General features: G+C 38.1%; 1 protein-coding gene across 9 annotated transcripts in view; it reads right to left on the minus strand.

Annotated features, from left to right (window-relative positions):
- Positions 1–2335: 2335 nt before the first annotated feature.
- The window catches only part of IFT88 (intraflagellar transport 88), a 57145-nt gene continuing 39752 nt past the window's right edge, over positions 2336–19728 (minus strand). For all 9 annotated transcript variants that reach the window (XM_040583625.1, XM_040583627.1, XM_040583628.1 and 6 more), the window contains 4 exons: positions 18285–18391; positions 12557–12623; positions 3117–3212; positions 2336–2602 (listed from right to left, as the gene is read on the minus strand). In XM_040583625.1, coding sequence (XP_040439559.1) covers positions 2481–2602; positions 3117–3212; positions 12557–12623; positions 18285–18391 — 392 coding nt within the window. In that variant the 3' untranslated portion in view covers positions 2336–2480. The remainder of the gene's footprint in view (positions 2603–3116; positions 3213–12556; positions 12624–18284; positions 18392–19728) is intronic.

The raw sequence follows: 19728 nt of genomic DNA on the forward strand, positions 1-19728 counted from the left end.
ATCCCAAATTAATACCAGTAATTCATACCACTTCATCATCGACACGTCTGTGCAATTGCAATGTTTGATCAGATGCTCTACTGAAATGGTTTTGTGTTAGGAGATCGTAACATTGTCTTACCTGTCTTCTTTGCACAGTTTCACAGGTTTATCCATGCTCCCTTCTTCCACCGTGACTGCTCAGACACCTCATTCCCCTGCAGTCTGTAGCTGAAAATGCTCTTTCCTGCCTGGCACGTTGCATCCTCGAGGTTTGGCTCTTCCAGGACTGTAAGCCTGACAGAAAAGAACTACCATAATATTCAGGAATGTGTCATCCCATGACCAGAGCAGTAGATATGGCAGCACTGAAGAACAGGCAGGAGAAAACTGTGTCTCAGTTGTGACTGTAAGGTTCAGTCATCTGCCCGAGTCCTCCTCTGAGAATTGTTCAGCTCGATTGCCTTTCCATCTCCTCTCCTTTGTCTTTCTGATTGACATTTCATTGAAAATATTACAATATACACTGCTGTACTAGGTGTCAGTGCCAAGGTTTTGGCAGGGGTGGTGTTGCAGGGGTAGCCTCGGTGAAGAGCAGTCACGGCTGCCCAGTGCCAGAGACAGCAAGTTCCTGCTGGCTCTACAACAGACCCAGAATAAACTCATCTGACAACAATACGTGACTCTGCGTGGACAGGTGTGCACCATCTGGGCTACTGTCAAGGGGTGGAAAAAAGTGAAATGGTGAAGCCTGCAGTGAAACTGGGGATTCACCAGACAAAAGAAGCAACATAATTTTGTATTTCTCACTCTAAAAGACACAGAAGGCATCCTCAGCTGAGTTGAACAGAGTCAAAAAGCCAAAGACTGCTCTGGCTTGGCATGTTAGCATCACGGTGTATCCAAGTTCTCTAGCTACATAAGCCATCCATTCTCTCCCTTTCTGCCCTGACCTGCAGCAGACAGGGTCATCTTTTTTTCCTTTGTGTCCTGCGGTTAAGAAAGAACTGCAGCACAGGGAATATTTGCAGAAACAGGACAGGAGGCATCCACTTCCTTCTCACGCTGTTTTATGTCCTCTAGGAGGATCAGGCCCCAGAGCTCACCGTGTCTTTCTTCTTTGGTGAGCTCCTCAGAGGGGTCCATAAACTGCACTGAGTGTGCTCTACTTATATCCGCAGAAGCCACCCCTAGACTGAGTGCTGCACCAGTATCATGGGAAACCCATTACATATAAAGCAGTTCGTTAACTGTACCATGAACCCCACAGGGCTACATTCATTCCTACAACTGTGACATTACAGAAGAACTATTTCTGACCACTTACGTGCAGAGACATCTTAAGAGACCGGGCAGATGTTTTTAAAACCTGAAAAAAACATTTCCTGAAGATATGAAGAGAACTTTCCGGGGTCACTATTTGGGAAACAGTCTAAGCACCAACACTGAGAATGGGCATTGGAAATTTTTGAAATGCAAGGATTCAGTCTTCTAAGTGTAATAACCAAAGTCTAACCATTAAACCAAACTCACACCAATGTTTTACAAACAAGTCCCTGCCACCCCAGTATACCAGTTTTGCAAATATCTGTCAGGAAATTCTGAACACCTGAATGTAATGGATTTTTACCTCCCAAAAGTGATATAAATCAGGAACCCCATGTTCCTTCCTATTTAACATGTCTCAATGACTTCAGATCAGACTTGTTCAGTTCATAAGCGAAATGATGGTTTCTGTAACTAACATCTTTGCGTATACTCCACCTAGGCTGTAGAAAGCTACCTCTGCATAGTCAGTGCCACAATCCCCAACGCAAGATTCAAAAGCTGAAATCTAATTAGCAATTCTGAATAAACTAGATTGAAATCCTGCCCACTCTGACCATTCAAAATAATAAAAAAAAAATTGTAAATAACTCCCTCATCTTTGTAATTGCAAAAATACCTAGGAGGTTGTCAAGAGACTGCAAAACGGTCCTAGTTCTGCTAAGCACAGACTAAAATTAAGATGCTTTCTTCAGTATCAGCACTAAGTGCCTTGCCGAATTAGGGCCCTAAAGATGACCAAGGCCATACCCAGCATTTTCAGAAAAGCAGTTAACAGGCCTTAAATACATTCTGGCTTTGGATGAAGGACATGGGACTTTCAATTTTACAACACTGCTTTGAGGTATTTCACATTCAAAGGTGAAGTTGTGGGGGATGCTGTTTCATTTTATCATTGGACATACCTCTGAAAGCAAAAGCTTTACATCTTTGATATAGTTTGCAATGAGTTTGAATACTTGTGTAGTTTTGATGCATGAGTAAAATAACCTCAGGGTTTTTTAAAATTAATTATAAAAGACACTGCAACTTTATATCCGTGTTTTCAATGTAAGATACCATATATCCAAAGCATTTCACAAGTATTTTATCAAAATCCACTACAAAATCATCATGGGTCAAAGTTTTTCTGCTAGAACTTGTAGAAGGATAAAATATTATGTGTGGACCATATGCTATTCTGGAAGCAAATCCTCTCCTAGTTCTTCATCAGCAAAGTCATCTTCCTCCGTTCTTTTTCTTGCTGCAGTTTTTGGTCTTTCTGCTTGTGGTCCAAGTGGATCTACGTAGGATGCATCTAGGGTTTAAATAAATACATTTGAAACAGTTACCTGCAAGTAATTTTAGCTTTGTTTCAAACGTATACAATCAAACACAAGAGTTTATTTTATTACTATCATTAAGTGAGAAAAAGACTTCAGAAAAGTGCATGGAACAGCGAGACTGATGAGTTGGTTAAGGAAAGGCATTTTAGGAAGTACCACATTCCACATGGATTAGGTTTTTAAACTCCTTTGAAAATTCAGTCTTAGTGAAGAACTTATGACTGCACAACCACAAGAACTGACTAAAGGATGCAGCAGACAAATATTGAAAGTAATAAGTATTTACATGGGCCACATTTCTTAATATTCACAATTACTTTATAGTGAGATTTGAACAACAAAGCTAAAGCCGTTCTTCACATTTATTTCATGAGGAAAATATTCTCTTAATTGTCTAATTTTACATGCTCTTCCAATAACTTATTTTTTCCATCTCCCTTCTCTTTGAGGGCCAGGAAAGTAAGAGGGTATAAGATGCCCACTTGCCTATTTCTTTACTGGTGCTGCTTTCATAGGGTTCACTTGTTCCAGGAAAAGCTTTTAGTTTGACACTCAGTCTTTCCCCTTTGGTACCACCACTATCTGGGGAGGAGAAAAAACCAACAACAGTTGAAGACATATAACATGCTGTTATGTTCTGTGAAATCATGATATAAGAACAACATAAATTCAGCTACTATCTGTCAAACAAGATTTGGATGAAACCATCTTTTCATGATGGATACAGTACTCATTTGTAATAGTGGTCATTAAAACACAATGGACACTGTGTCCACACGTGTTTTAATTTAAAAAAATATATACAGTCTTATTTACTTTGGAGTAAATGCATTAAAATATTTCTACTTCAACATTTCAGTTGCTTATAAATTACAGTCACATTTTGGAGTTAAAATAAGCATGACAAGTATAAACAGAGTCACAATGTATATGGATATTTCATATGTCTGTGTGCACTAATATATTAGTGTGATCCACCTGTTCAAAAGTGTCAATGTTAAATACAACACTAATTTTGCTTTTAATTAGAAGAGTACATTTGGCATATGCTGTCTGCACGGCAGGCAGGCAGTGTTCATGTATACAGAGCATCCTGGCCCTGCATCTTGCTGTAAACACTGTGCTGGCAGCTCAGTTTGCAGCAGGGCCCCACGGAATGTGTTGGCTCCAAGGGCTGCCTCCTGCCCAGACAACATCAGATTAACATTCTCTTGCCACAGCAGTATTCCAGACACTTTAAATATTCTGTTCACCTCTGAATCTCTTTTTCAGATTCATGGCAAACTTTCAATTTCGGCTGCTACAACAAATTTTTATGCAATTTTTCTCTCCTAGGAGAAAATGTTTCATGTTTGGCTTGGTATATTTACAAGGCAGGACATGCCATGCAGCCAAATACAAACATGCTCATTTACAACATGAAACAATGCTGTTATTAGAAGTCTTCCATCTGTAAGGAGGAAAAATGGGTTTCATTCAGCAAACGTTAATTACAAAGTCTGGACTTGGCAACACTTTTCCATTGTCTTATTTACTATAAATGTTCTTTTTATAAATATTGTTAGTATTCAAAACCAAACAAACAACTTCCACAAAGATGACAAACCGTTATTTCTCTATAAATACTACTGCAGACTTCAGTTTACTCAGCTCTGAAATGAAAGACAATGTCTCTGCTCCAAGAAAGATCTAATACATGCAGTCACATGTCAACGTTTACAAGAGACAAATTACAGTTGAAATTTCAAAGCCAGGAAAATCTATTTTAATGTACTTCGATCTCCCTTGGATCAATTCATACCAACAGGTTTCATGAAAGAAGTGGGTGCTTAACAAGGGATTTGAAGAAATGGAAAGCAATCACTGGGTTTGACTGTGGGGGCTCAACCAAAGTGCTGTGAAATTACAAAAGGGCTGCCTCTTGATTTCAGCGGGCTTTGGACAGGCCTGCACATCAACAAGGTGAATGCTGAGAGCTTCAAAGATGGTGGGGTGAAAACATTTTGAGGACAGTTTAGAGGAGGATACAAAATGTTTAACAGGGAGAGAATGAGTAGGATAGAAGGTGGCAGTCTTGTGCAATGGAAAACAAGGAATTTACAAAACAAGGATAAAGTTGGAGGAAGCAGGAAGGAGATATAAAGACAGGAACAATACAGCAGGAGCTGTACTAGGGAAAAACTGATCAAAGAAACTCCATAGGATTAATTGGTTGGTTCCAGAAAGGAAGAACTGGGTGTAACGAAAAGATGAAGAAGATGGCATATCAAAGGATTTCAACTGTGAAGGAGAAGAACACCACTAGAGGAAGGTGAAAGATTTTATATTACCTGCAAGAGGAAGAAAAAAAGGATGGTAGACAAACATAATACCCAGAAATTACCTGTACATCTTACTGCCCTAAAACAAACAATTGAAAACAAGCTTTCTTGGGACATTCTGGGACCTTTAAGTTATATTAGGGCTACATCCATGAAGGCAGTAAAGCCAAATTTCCCTCCCTTTTCTTTCCCCATCTAGCAGCTGTACAACCCTTGAAGCATCTAAACCTCACCAGCTGCCCCCATCCCCACCCCCCCAACACCTGCATAGCTCTGAAGTTCCTTAAGCACTTACCGCTATGATTGAGTTGCCCAAAATGGCCATCCTGAGCAGCAAGACACCTGCAGCAAGTTCCCATTTCCGACTGTCAGCCATTCAATAAATGGGATTGTGAATGCTGTGACAGTGAGCAAACGTTGCTGTTCAAGCAAATGCAGGTTTTTAGGCTTCAGGCTTGATTCAGTTGCCCAAACACATTATTTACTGCACTTCATGAACTGAACCAAGTCATCAAAGGGTTAGATTAATGCTACAATAGTGCAAGGGAAGCAGCAAGAACATATGACCAGGAATGTGAAAGGAAAGAAGCGCCTAGAGGCTCTGAACTGTTCTTTCCAGAAGCAGCAAGTTATTCGAACAAGTACATCCCACCTTGACTTGAATACACCCTGGGAAAAACTATGAAGAGTAAGTGTCTATGGGCACAGCGTTGTCTTGACACTCAAGCAGCAAGAACATAGATGCCTTACTAGATTAAAGACCTATCTAAACTGGCTTATTGTCCATCCAAAAGAAAAAGATGATTAGAGAAGAGCATCGTAAGTAGAGCAAGCATATACAGTACCTCTCCAAGAATAATTTCCTAGCTTCCAACAATTTGTAAATCAAGGATGTGTTTGGGAAAGGGGGCAGCTCTTCATATTTAATAGTGGATTGATTGATTTATTCTCTAAGGACTTGTTCAGTCTTCCCTTGAGCCCCTGCAAAATCCAGAACAACCTGAGAGAAGGAGTTCCACCTCTTTCACTTTGAACCTACCAATCTAGCCCCGCCTCACCACAGAGAGGAGCACCCTGCCCTTTCTGCCCTCCATCACATCCCCCTCCACATGCTGTCAAGTGGTAGCAGGCTGTGCTGGAGTAGGTTACGATACGTTTAAAATAACTCAATAAAAACTTTTTCTGAAGGGGATCAGCAAGGTAATGCAGCTCACCTTACCTCTATATGACCATTATATCTACAGGAAGAGTGAAGGGAAGGTTAACACCTCTTCTGGTAGCAGCCCACAATTAGTTTAAATTAAGCTAATATGCAAAACTACATCAGGTCTCCATGGACTGTACTACACTCTGAGCATACCTAAAAATGTGGAAGAGCAGCACACTTTAAAGTACATCTGGAAGAAAGTAAGAGGTGGTTGACACCATCTATCTTCCACAATGTCAGCCAGCAGCTCAGGTCTGGCTCAATGCCTTCCTTCACCTGAGGGAGTCCAGACCCACAGTTCCATCCTTCAGGAGCAATGTCCTCGTTGTTGAGCCATTTGGGGCAAAGCTTTTCCTTGACACTCTGCCATGGGATACAGGATTTGGCTGCCATTACAGCAGCTATTAAAAATTCTGCTGACCATATAACATGAATAGCCAGAAGTTTAAATCTCACCTTGAAATTACTTTTTGTAGGTCATAGTAGATCATCTACATAGTAGATGAATCACCTATATGTTTTTATTCAGTGTACATACATACATAATTTGGCCAATGTTAAGGAATATAAGTTTGCAATGTAGACTTCTGGATTTTTGTATTCTACAGTGAAGAGAACTTCACAGTAGGAACTGTTTTTAAAGCATTTTATCAGACATGCATACTTTTGGCAGGTGAGTTTTACAGTTTCTACTCACTGTCCCCTGCCCCCCTCTCTCAAATACCGGAAAAAGATTTTATATACATTCCAGCTTTTGAATTGTGGGAATGAAACTAACTTTCACTAAAGTAATACACAGAAGAAAACAAAGCGAACAATAGGACAAAGGATAATAATAAAAACTGCACAAAAAGCTTTTTTTTGGTAGTTTTTCTCTACTAATAGTACAGCTTTGAGTGTTAACTTCTGTTTGATTGCACTTGCAATCAAAGGACTACAGGTAGACATTTCTCAAACTGCAAATTCATTCTACCTGCATTATGCTAGTAACTGTACAAACACATGCTCCTAATTAAATAAAGATTTTGAATAATGGAAGACTACTGCTGAATTAAACTGCTCTCTGTATCTAAGGAAACCTTCACCACAACTAATACATGCTCCTTATTTTTTTTTTACTTAAAATAACTCAACAGTTACTCTGTAATATGATTATACCTGAGACTTGGATTATCATGCTGACATTATCTTTCCCTCACAGTCTGTGTTCAATAGCCTTAACTGAGAACTAGGCATATAAAGACATAAATCATATACTCTGCATGCTAACATCTTTTACAGCACATTCCTTCCTCTCATTCATTTAAAAACCATGTCCATATACCTAGGATATTTAAGTTACTGTATTAGAAGTACTGTATGCTCTGTTCATTCAGATTTGTCCAACTTTCTACAAAAACTAACTTAAAATAATTCCTCCACATACAATTTAAAGGGGGAAAAATTATTCTTTTTTCATATATATATGTATGTTCATATATATGTAAACAAAGTATAAACTTAGCCTAAAAAAATGGTTAATTTCATATAGCAGAATAATGAATAACGCTGCATACTGCAAAAGTAATCCTATTTTGGAATAATCCTATTTTAAGTAGTGATATCTAGCAAAATAGATTCTATCTTTTTAAGTGTTTCGGTACTTCCTACTAAGCAAGATACCTGTGTGTATATCACTTCAACCAATAAAATCCACGATATTTATACTTATTTTTTAAAGGAACTGCACTAGTTGCAATAACAGTGATAAGACTACTGCATTTGAAATTCCTCTAGTATGACAAAAGACATAAATCAGAATTCTTAGTACCATTTTACTCATCAGGAAAAGCCATCAAAGGGTAAGGTTGTCTGGTAATCCACCTCCTTTGTAAAATATTTATGTAATGAAGTGCATAGTGGGCTAACGCTTTCAAAGACTACGGATGCTTCACTAAATCCAGAATGTGTTTAAATGCGGCTCTGTGTATCTTTCATCTTTGGGATGAAGACACCATTTTTGGAGAAGAGAGTGCTTTGGTTCGGTTTGACCAAAAAGAACAGTACGTTCAGCACAGCAGGCAAAGCAACATATTAAAACTGAGAAACAGCATGGGAAGCAGATGCAATTTTTAACTCTGCTGCAGTTAATTTTGGTTTGAAATTCTGTTGAATTAAAATTGTTCATGGTATGTCAGTTCGGCAAACTCCTTAGGTGAGCTCAGATGCAGAAAACAAATTAAGATGTTTTCTTCACTCATATTTTCCCTGTCTGTTAAATTATTGTTTTTTCCCCACACACAACCAATGGAACCATCCCACAACTATTTCTAATTAATGAGGCATCAAAGGCACACAAAGCCTAGAAAATATAAGTGATTGTGAAGTCCTGGCTGCAGGGTAACAAAAGAATCTCTTGCCTCTATCACAGTCAAGATTATTTGAGATTCTTATAGCCCTAACATCTATAACGTGCTTCCAAATTATATGAGGACATCCCTATGGCCAGTAAAGGGTGTTTGGATATGGGATGTTTGTTTGGGATAGACAAACACATTTCTCCACTGACAATTTCACAGGTGAGATGAAAAAGGGAAAAGACACCTAAATTATTCTTCTGCGGTTTCCTTTTCAAATTCATCTGGGCAGGCTTAGGTAAAAAGGAGAATGCAAAGTGCTCAGCCTTTCATCTTCTGAATTCAACACCACTTCTCTGGGCTGCTCTCTGAGACTGCATGGCTCCTCTCAGCCAGTACAAAACTTCCCATTCAGACAGCAGGGCAAACGCAGAGACCAAGTAAACACTGCTGTGGTAATGTATTCCTTAAAGTCATACTTTACCTATGAAAGGCCTTATGCTTTTGAACAGTAAAAATCTCTTGAGGTAGTAAAAACCATAGTGTCCTAACTTCCAAATTCTGGATATTACTATCATATCTCTGCAAAACACAAAAAAACTGAGTATGAAAACAAGAAAAGATTATTGCAAAGGAAATATTTGAGAACTGTCTAAACTCAGATGTACTGTTAGTTCCCTTCAGATTTTTTTAGTTTGTTTTTCTTCTTTTTTTCTTTGTCCTTTTTTAAATTAAAAAGAAGAATTTTAAGAGAGTGTATCAATGTCATCTACTTCCAACAGGAATAAAAAAGACTGAAAATCATAAATCTGATAATTGTGGGGATAACAAAGTTTTGTTGTTTTACAATAAGAGTGAACAAATGTGTTCAGTTTTGGGTAGGCATTTTAGATTTAATGCTTATCCTTCTCACAAGACCAGAGCAGACTTTAACTGACATTGATATAGAGGTCAGTTTTCTTAGTCTCCCTTTTTCCATTCTGTCTACCATCCATGCACAGATGGATAGATAATCATATTCTTCAAATTATGCTTTAATGCATCTCATGCACCTTCTTTTTTAATTTATATTGCCAAAGTTGTAGGTGTCCTATGAAGTACAAACCCAACTGACTCAGTTCTCTTTCCTCTTATCTTGCTCTTTAAAAGCAATTCTAGGAGGAACTCCTAAAACAAGGAAGCCTGAATTATTAATACTCCTAATATAAATAGCTGCATAGGGACAAAATACTTTGGGGGTGGAGGCAGAATCTGTTAGGAATGACAGCAAGGATAGGGACAGTGAGCTGGTAAGAGGAAAGAAATAAAACATTCATCACACCTAAAATATTTGGAATGTATACACACTTCATTTAGCTAGTAAGTACTAAACTAAGGAGGATTCCATGCTTCGCTGGATTCAGTAACGAAGGCAAATCCCTCATACAGCGTAGGAAAATGATCCCTTTAGGTCTTGGCAACACCAGTGGAAAAGACTAATCTTAAAATGTATACAAATGATTTTTTTTTTATTTTGAAGCTATTATTTTATCAATAGTGTATTAAGATTCTGAAATAAAATAACCGTGTTTATATTTCATATGCATCTTCAAAGTGGCCATATACAGAAATCTGAAAAATACAGACTCATAACCACCAAACATTGGGCAAAATAATGTTTGGGTCTTCGCGTTTCTCTCAGGCACCCTCAGTAAAACGTAGACACACTACAACACAGTCCTTAACATCTGTTACCATGACCGTGCAGTTTCTTCACTGATAAGGTTCCCCAGAATCAACATTACTAGTTAAAAAAATGCATAATGCCTTTGATGCCTTCTAAAAATACATGTTAGCACAGCTCACCACAACTTTTAATTAGGAATCCCAGCAGAAAGTTAACTCCAGGCTCAATACAGGACCTTCTTTGTACATCTGCTTGTTTGCCGAGTCATTTCCAGAAAGGCTGGATCTTTGACACTGTATTTGTATAACTGAGACCTCCCAAAAATGCTTTTATACAGATTTGGTCCCAAATTCCGTTTTTTCCCATTCTTTCATGAATTTGACATAATATCTTGAGCAACAATCTAAGAATTATTGATAGGACAAATTCTAGGTCAGTTCTGACCCTGCTTACCCTCTCATCCTCTTTATGTTACCATCCTAAATGTCTGCATTCGCTCTTTGCCCATTACTCTTTCCCCCCCATACCGAGAGTAATACCTTGGAATTACTAGAGCTTGCAGTCAAAGTTCCTCATGTGCTCAACTTTGGAAGGGAGAGGAAGGGATTTTTTAATTTTTTTTTTTTAATTTAAGAAAAAGACAACTCATAGATTATAATTCTGTCTTTAAAAGAAGTATTGCCAAACTGGTAGTTTGGGGGGATTAACATTGTCTTAGCATTTTTCCATCTTGACTGTTACTTATATGCTCTTTTGCTAAATTACTGACTCACTCCTTCTAACATACCCTTTTTTCACTAATGAGGATAGAGATAATTACAAAATACAGCTGTAAGAAAAGAGAACCTTTCTGCTCTTTGCCTATATGTCTGATGCAATGTTTTGCACAACTGTAAATACCCTTGCCTGCTACCAATGCTGCTCTTAATTTCCATTTATTATAAGCCAAAGTGGATCTCCACTTTACGACAGAAATCAGGGAACGATGCTTTCTTACACTGCTGTTTTGCTAGCACCTCCAGCTGGCTGCCTGATCATAGGGCTTATGTAAAAAAGGAGAGGCCAGAAACATTTCCATCCCTCTCTGCTACCAAAATAAGGAATTTCACCCCAAGAATTACTTTGGCCTGAGGCCCAGAACAGGTAAAATTCAATCCTAGGTGAATGGTGTTTTTCCTACATATCAAGAAATGATTTAAAAGTTCTCTAGTAAAACTACTGGGCTGAAAAAGGAATGAAATTTCTCTTAAGTACCCAACACTCATTCTTAACCCTTAGAGAACCCAGGAGAACACTCTTCATAAATCTAACATGACTTTTCATGACCCTACAGAATTGGATAAGTATAGTAAAGCATCTGCTATGTAGGTGGAGAAATAAGATTAACAGGTAAGAAAAAAAAATCCATACATTATTTCTCTGTAAAAGGAAGAGAAGAGAAGCAAGAATTTATAGGGCTTATCTTTTTACGAGACCCACTGATATTAAGATAAACCAAAAGCAGAATACAAAGAAACAATTTCCTTTTTGGGTCAAAATAGGGATTTTTATTTTTTTCCCCAGGTGGCTGAAGTAGCTTAAAGTCTGCTAGATTCCTTAGCACAGCAGTGGGGAACAGTTAGGTTTACCATTACTAACATTTCATGGATTTAATAATGTGAGGGGAAAATCATTAGCTCAGCAATATGCAGACTACCTAGTGCAGAAAAGATGAAACAGTCCAGTTTCCAGAGGTAGAGTTTTACAACTTATGAAAGTCAGCATTGTAAATCGATAGCAGCAGAGAAACTAGTAGTCAAAAGCAAGCTTTCCTCTATCAAAGATGCTAGTACTTCACTCTGCTATACTGGGAAAAGGGGAAGAGGGAGCTCAAAGACAGCATGGGTGTGTTTTCCTTATTTATGGAGTTGGTTGCACAAAATAGCCTCTTGTACTTGTAACAAACACCTAACGTAATATACAAGACGGTGGACACAAAATTCCCTTTCCTCCATGTTAAACAAAGACACAACAAATTCCTGTTTTTCATGGCTTACATGTTCTGCTTTGTTATAATAAATGATTCCTTATAGTAAATATTCCAAAGTTAATGGGACAAAAAAGTTCAAGTCAAGAGTAGTGAAAACAAGTAGAAATTTAGCTTTTGGAATACACTGAGATCTGTATATAAAGTACAAACCTTAGACCAAATCCATCTATACTGGTTGAGGTTTCATACAGCAATGAGATTATCAAAATTATCAAAAGGCATGAAACAAAATTTGTGAAGTACTCGCATATTACTCAATGCATATTTGTGTGCATTTCAGAATGTAAACTGGTTTTACAAACACTGTAAGGAAAACTGTTTTCTTTAGGATCATGACAAATCTGATGTTTAAGCATTAAGTACTTACTGGTATCACCAGCAACATTTCCTTCTCTGCGGCTACGTGCGCTGCCATCTCTGCCAGATTTAATGCGCTGGAGAACAGTGAAAAAGATTTGAAAAGAACAGAACAAAACCCCCATTTAGAAATATACATTAGAGATAATCACTGAAAACTCAACCTAGCTTTCATTAATAAAACAGTAGAAGAACATTAAACTAGGCTTACTACGCTGTAACTAATAAACCTTGGTTTTTCAATGCACAAAACAGTCCTTAAAATCAATGTTAAATCCAACGTTTACATAAAACGAGTTCTATGAAATTCAAACAGAAAATCTCAATAAATTATTTTTCTTCAGATAAAATTTATACAAGGAACGTGCATAAAAATAGTTCAGATGTACTTTTGTAAAGTACAGCTGAAAAAACAGGCAACATAGCCCTTCTTGCATGAGTTCAAAGTAGCCCCTGCCTATTAATGTCTTGTAAATCCCACAAGCGTTTTATTATTGTAAAGATTCAAAGCGGGGAAAGTAGGGAAATCTATAAAAAGAGCTATTCACCCCATAGATCTTAAATTCTGAATACTTGGCACAGCACTGTACTTCACAGCAAATTTTAATTTGCTGTTGAGTGTTAAATGCAAGATAAAGGTGAAGGTAAATACCTGAAAAGCTGTGTTTGAAAAGTCAGCTCTCTTGCACTGAGGAAGGCACCATAAACATCTTCCAGCTGTGTTTTTTTTAAGTGTTATTTGAAAACTTTTAACAGTTTATCAAAGCAATACCTCTGTATCCCATGACAGACTCTGCTTCTGGCAAAACACCAAGTTTCTCATGCATGTATCTTGTCAATTACAAGAAGGTACATCTCTGTGAGGGACTTTTTGATGGGTAGGTACAAAACCTTGGTATTTAAAGCACTCGGCTGTTAATAAACTAGTCTCTGCATCTCATTCCAAAATATGAATTCAGGATCTGATTAAAACACATGTGCGCACCACCTAACCATGTATTCAGGTCAATTACTGTAGCTTCTTCACTCATTTTTCACCAGAAAAACCTCACGGAGTCTGGCAAAGTTAGAATGACAGAGAAGTGAAAGAACCTTCAAGATTCATGCCACCAGAAAAAGGAATAACCCTTAAATCAAAACTCACAGGAGTCAGACATGAAAGCAGAGAGCCTAGCATGAAACCAGGAATGGTCTTGGAGTGATCCAGTTGGGGATCAAAATTTCTCATAATTTTTATTTATTTTGGAAAACCCTCACGTCTAAAATATGTTCTCTGAATGCTGGATTAAATATCCTATTCACAGTCCAGTGAAGTAGCATATATCAGCCCTTCAGGAAGCACATTCAGACTCCCCAGATGCTGAATGACTGACAACAAGTCTGCCAGCGGAAGCTCAGCTGCTGTCTCTCAGAGGGAAGCGGTCTCTACATGACAGTGCCCTTGTGGCATTTGCATCCTAGGACCTTACTCCCAAAACGTTACAGAAGTACTACAGCTTAAGCATATGACTAATTCCTGTAAAGTTCCAAGTGAGTAGTTCATAAGTCATCCTATACTGAAAGCAGACATTTAAAATAGGTCCAATGATTTCCACCCTAAAACTGCCTATTTCTCTCCCATGACTGCAAAAGACATTTAGGATGATTAGTCCATATGCAGATGCCTGAAGGTAAAGGCAGTAAGTCCCTCGTAGCAATCGTACCTATCATCACTGCTTCACACCACACCCAATCAGTCCCTCATTATCAGTCATTAAGCTCACTTAACGGAAATAAATAGTAATGTGTGTATACATCAGTGCCAAGAAGGTTGTGTGAACTTTTACACCATTACCTGTTGTCTTTAAACTGAAACATGAAAAAAGGAAGATTAATGCAGTAAAAACCAAACAAACCCACCCAGCCACCAACATACGAAGGTTACACTAAAAATCCAATCCTGTAAGAGGCAGGGAGAAAAATTTCTACAGGGAACGAACCCCACAGATGTTCCCAGATTCTTGGCTGGAAGTATTTAACAACTTGTCCCTGTTTGAGAACTGAGTGAAATAAGTACTCAAGAATATTTATTTTGGAATAAACTCCATGTGGATATACTTATTCTCGAAAAACAATGCCAGAGTAGCAAATTCTGATAAATTTCTACAGGAAGACTAAGTCTGTGTGCAGACTTTGAAATGTAGGTGTATTACACTAGCATTTATCTATTTTCTCTTTACTGGGTGCAATCAAGAAATCACAGGTTAGTCTGAAACTGGGAGCAGGAACTGAACTATATCTGGTATTGCTAACTGAAACCATTGTTCCTATTGGAAACTTACATGGTGAAATATTAAAATTTGGTAATTTTAGAACTTGAAAGTATAGTTTATGACTATATGGTCATGGATGACAGTTGGCATTTCTTAGGACAAAAATACCTAGTAATTTCCAAAGCCAGATGGTAGTCATAAGACTGAAAAACCACACACACACCCCAACCGAGCAAACAACAAAAAAAATATACCCAAACCCAAAACCAGAGGATGGGAACCCAGGTGTAATACCAATAGCAAAAAGACACACAGTCACAGAAAGATATTCAATCTCTACTACAGGACAGCAGTACACTAAATCGCAGCACATTCTAAAATATCTTTCTTTTCTTAAGAGTCTTTGTTCCTTTACATCTACAATGGTGTCGATTTTTAAGAAAACTGGGTAAGTGGATTCCTTGGAGGGGTAGAAAAAGTTGTTCCTTTTCTTGAGGAGACACTGAACTTGGGGAGATTTCAGAGTGTGACAGACAAGAGAGCCAGAAGAGGGAGATGGGTCCACGTCTCTCCCTGACAAGGCACTGCAAGAAGGAGCAGGAAGCAACTGATCAAGTTTCAAAGGTTCTGAAGAGAACGTACCAGGAACTGCAGGGGCAGAATTTTGCTGCCATTCAGAAGCTCACTGAGCTTACTCAAGCTGGAAGCATGTGCCCACCTGCCAGGGATGAAGCTGACTGAGCTGACCACAAACCTGCTTGATTTCTATTGTTGGTGATGGGTTTGAGGGGGCAGGGCAGGGCTGAGGGGGTTGTTTTGTTTGGGGTTTTTTTGTTTTTTTTAATCCTACTGCATTTCAGTTTTCTCTGTTTATAAAAAAGTTGGTTTAGTTTAAATTATAATAGGATCGGGCTTACTTGAATTCAAAAGCCTGTTTTCTGGGCAACAAACTGTAGGAAAATATTTAGGCAGATCTACCTTAAGGCTTTGACTAGTTGGAAGTGCCATCATAGATACCTTATTCTCCCCCTCTACTCCACTCTTATGAGACCCCACCTGGAGTGTTGCACTCAGCTCTGGAGTCCTTCGCACAGGAAAGACATGGACCTGTTAGAGCCGGGCCAGAGGAGAGCTACAAAATTGATCTGAGGGCTGGAGCAGCTCTCCTGTGAAGAGAGGCTGAGAGCGTTGGGGTTGTTCAGCCTGGAGAAGAGAAGGCTCTGGGGACACCTTATTGTAGCCTTTCAGTGCTTAAAGGGGGCTCATAAGAAAGATACAGACAAACCTCTTACCAAGGCCTCTAGTGACAGGACCAGGGGCAATGGTTTTAAACTGAAAGAGTGTAGACTTACACTGGGCACAAGGAAAAAAATAAAAATTACGGTGAGGATGGTGAGGCACTGGCACAGGTTGCCCAGAGCAGCTGTGGCTGCCCCATCCCTGGCAGTACTCAAGGCCAGGCTGGATAGGGCTTGGAGCAACCTAGTCTAGTGAAAGATGCTCCTGCCCATGGCAGGGGGGTGGACTAGGCGATCTTTAAAGGTCCTTTCCAACCTGAACCACTCTCTGATTCTGCTTTACAAGGTTAGTTTTGTGACAGGACAGAGTCACCAGACTCTTAACAGGAATACTGAAATGTAATACAAACAGTGAGTTTTCCATGCCATGGCTGAATTATGATCACTACTGAAGTCTGAATGGCCTAAAATAACTATGCCATAACGTGTGCTACCATGCATCTGTACTGGGTTCCGTTGATACCTCTGTCATTAAGGTACTACTCAATGAAGTCCCTTAACACAATGTAGTCTGAATAAAAAAAAACCACCATAATTTAAACTTAATTTCTGTGTTATTAAAATCTTAAATAACTTTGATTATTATTTTTTTTTAATATGCTACTGGTAGCTTTTTTCCCCACCAGGAAGTATAGAAACGTGTTCAGGAAAGCTCCCACATCCAACATGAAATAAACAGGAGGATGTGACAATTTTACTTTTACTTTTTTTTTTTTCTTAAACATATTCAGACATTAACTTTCTTAAAAGGAAAAAAGTGGTTTCCTTAGAATTCTCAACATTTGCAGATCTATGGTACATAATTAATATATTCAGTGTAAAAAAATACTGGAATTATATGCAAGGAAATAGATAACCTCTCCATCTCCAGGGACCTCTCTCTTACCAGCTAAAAAATAATCCCATTTTAACTGGTTTCATCTCTGAACTTTCCAGAGTAAGGCCCTGAGGTATTGGAAGTTATTGCAAAGAACTATTTATATCACTGACATTGAACTGATATTCCCTAGAAACCAAGCAAAGCCTGTTTAACACACTTCAGAGAGATCTCTTAATTATGAGTTTTGCAGAACAGGAACATTACATCTGGTCATCTGTTTTGCTTACTGATACCACTATAGGTGAGACACGGAGGAATATTAGTCCCACTACATTTGTGGGATGCCTTCTTTCGTCCATTTTTCCAAGTGCTTTAAATTTTACATTTACTGAAAAGCCAAACCAATATACTTCAACTCACCCCACAAAGTAAGATTGTAGCATAAACTTGGAATCCTTTGATCAGTGTTTCCATTTGTCAATTTAATTTTTAAAATGTACTAGCATACATGTATATACTCAAACTCTCTGGAATTGAAGTAACTAAGGATGCATTTACACGTTATCTGACATCAAAAGGGAGCCAGTAAGTGTTACTAGGGTCAGAGTAAATCAGGTAAAACTTACTGTGTCCTAATGTGACTACGTAGCTTTGAGGCAATACACTGGATAGGAAGAGCAAGCTTGAACAGTTGGCAGCTCAACAGCATGGATAATGCTTTCCAAACAGGTAGTTGATCTTAATTTTAAAATCTTACTTTATCACAGAAATACCACGAAAACGATGCACATACGTGCACACACATACTCACTTTTCTGAACAGAAGGCAAGTTACAATCTCATACCTTTCACAGTCTGTAGCTTTTCCATTATTTTTTTTTTCAGTTTAAAAATTGTCACCAACATGAATAATTTACTTCTACCTACGTAATCTGTCAATGTCACAGCTTTGTATATAGCTAAAAGGAGTTCTACGCGGACAAATTCTTAGGCTCCCCTTCTCTCCCTATAGTTGCATTATTACTTGGCTCATAAATACACTTTATGCAGTCTGGCAAGTAAGTAGGAAAGACGACATTCCAGAGATATTGAATTATGTGGGTGGCTCCAACATTCCCATCACATCCACATAACCCATCTTTCACCAGTATTTTAAAAATTACAGAAAAACCAGTGCTCAAAAACTGTGCAGACAGATATAAGGCCGATCAGTAATTCAAAACTAAAAACCTGAAAAACCACAAACCACAAGCCTCTCTAAACTAGAAAGTTAATACACACTTTATCTTGAAGTATCACAAACAGTATTTTAGCTTCATCTATGTACATGCAGTGATACTGTATAATCACAGAAAGAAACAAGCTTACCTGCTCTCTTATTTCTTTTAATTTTTCCACTTTCTTGAGCTTTGTCATATATTCCTGGACTTCCTTCAGCCCCATATCTGTGCAGAGGCGAACTAAAAATCGGAGGCCTAAATGAAAAGCAAAACCATTAAAAAAAGGCTTACAAGCAAGTCAAACTACAAGTGCACTGTAACACAACTGGACATACAGAATAGCAAATAACACAAATACTGTGAGTACAAGGTGACTCTACCTTGTGTTGTGATATTTTTCAAATAATTCAACATTTTCTGTGATGTAACATCTATATCCATGAATAGTACAATACATTTATATATGTGGAAGGCACAAGACATACTAACTCATCTGGATCACAGCTCCTGACACTTGTAAAATATTCTGGAAACTGGAAAGCGTAATAATGATACTAAGTTATTACCGAGGAGCCACTATCAATGGCATTTTGTTAAAAATAATTTTACAAATACCAAGTGAATCAGAATGGTTTGGTTTTTCCTGTTGCTGTGGTTGATTTTTTTAAAGATTAGTATTTATAGAATTAAAAAACCAACAAACTAGACATGAAGATTGAGTGTAACTGTATGATGGAACAAAAAAAAACACCCCTAAAACCGATCTCCTGAGACACTATACCAAACTCTGAAAACATTGTTGCTATTCCTATGCATGCGTCCACATACCTTTGAAAACTGCCTCTGAAGCGGAAACAAGCGTGACATGACCATTACTGTCCTGACTGCTTTCACAAATACCTTATTTTTCTTTTTGTGCTAAGTTACTTTTCTGCTGGTTTAGGGAGCTGAACCTGTTCACTGAGGGATCAGATAAGCACCAGAATGTGCACAAGATGGCTGGGAGCACACAGCCAGGGAAGGATGAGTGAAGAACCGTTGTTTCAGAAGCAGAAAACTTTAAAATCAGTTAAATTGTCTCGTCTAACTCCTGCCTTTGTTTCATAATTTGTAGAAACTACATTCAGAAAAATATAAGCATTCAGAAAGGTTTAATATATAATCTACCCCTATGAAACATGTCTGACCAATACGAACATGACAGTTTGCTTTTAACTTCAAGGAATAACAGTATCACATTTCTCTCATACAACAGAGCTGTATGAGTCCTCTTTAAAAAAGTAGCACATTTGTTAAAGCAGAACAATACAATTTTATTTTGAAATACAGTGAATGTTCTTCTCACATAGCATTTAAAAGCATAGGTTTGCTGGTGACAATCCTGTATTTTAGAATTAGTGAGGCACTGTGTGGGATGTAAGAGGATTGTTTCCACAGCCAGTGACAACCCCTATTTTCTACAGGGCTTTTTCATTTATAGTACAGATGAGACTGATTCTGCAAAATACTCTTTGAAGTTCTGTTTCCTCTAGTTTGGTTTGAAACTCTCTATTGATTTTCCAGAGATTGGCTGACCAACTGTACTTAAAAAC

Source organism: Falco naumanni, chromosome 2, assembly GCF_017639655.2.
Source record: "Falco naumanni isolate bFalNau1 chromosome 2, bFalNau1.pat, whole genome shotgun sequence".
In the NCBI taxonomy this organism is placed as follows: domain Eukaryota; kingdom Metazoa; phylum Chordata; class Aves; order Falconiformes; family Falconidae; genus Falco; species Falco naumanni.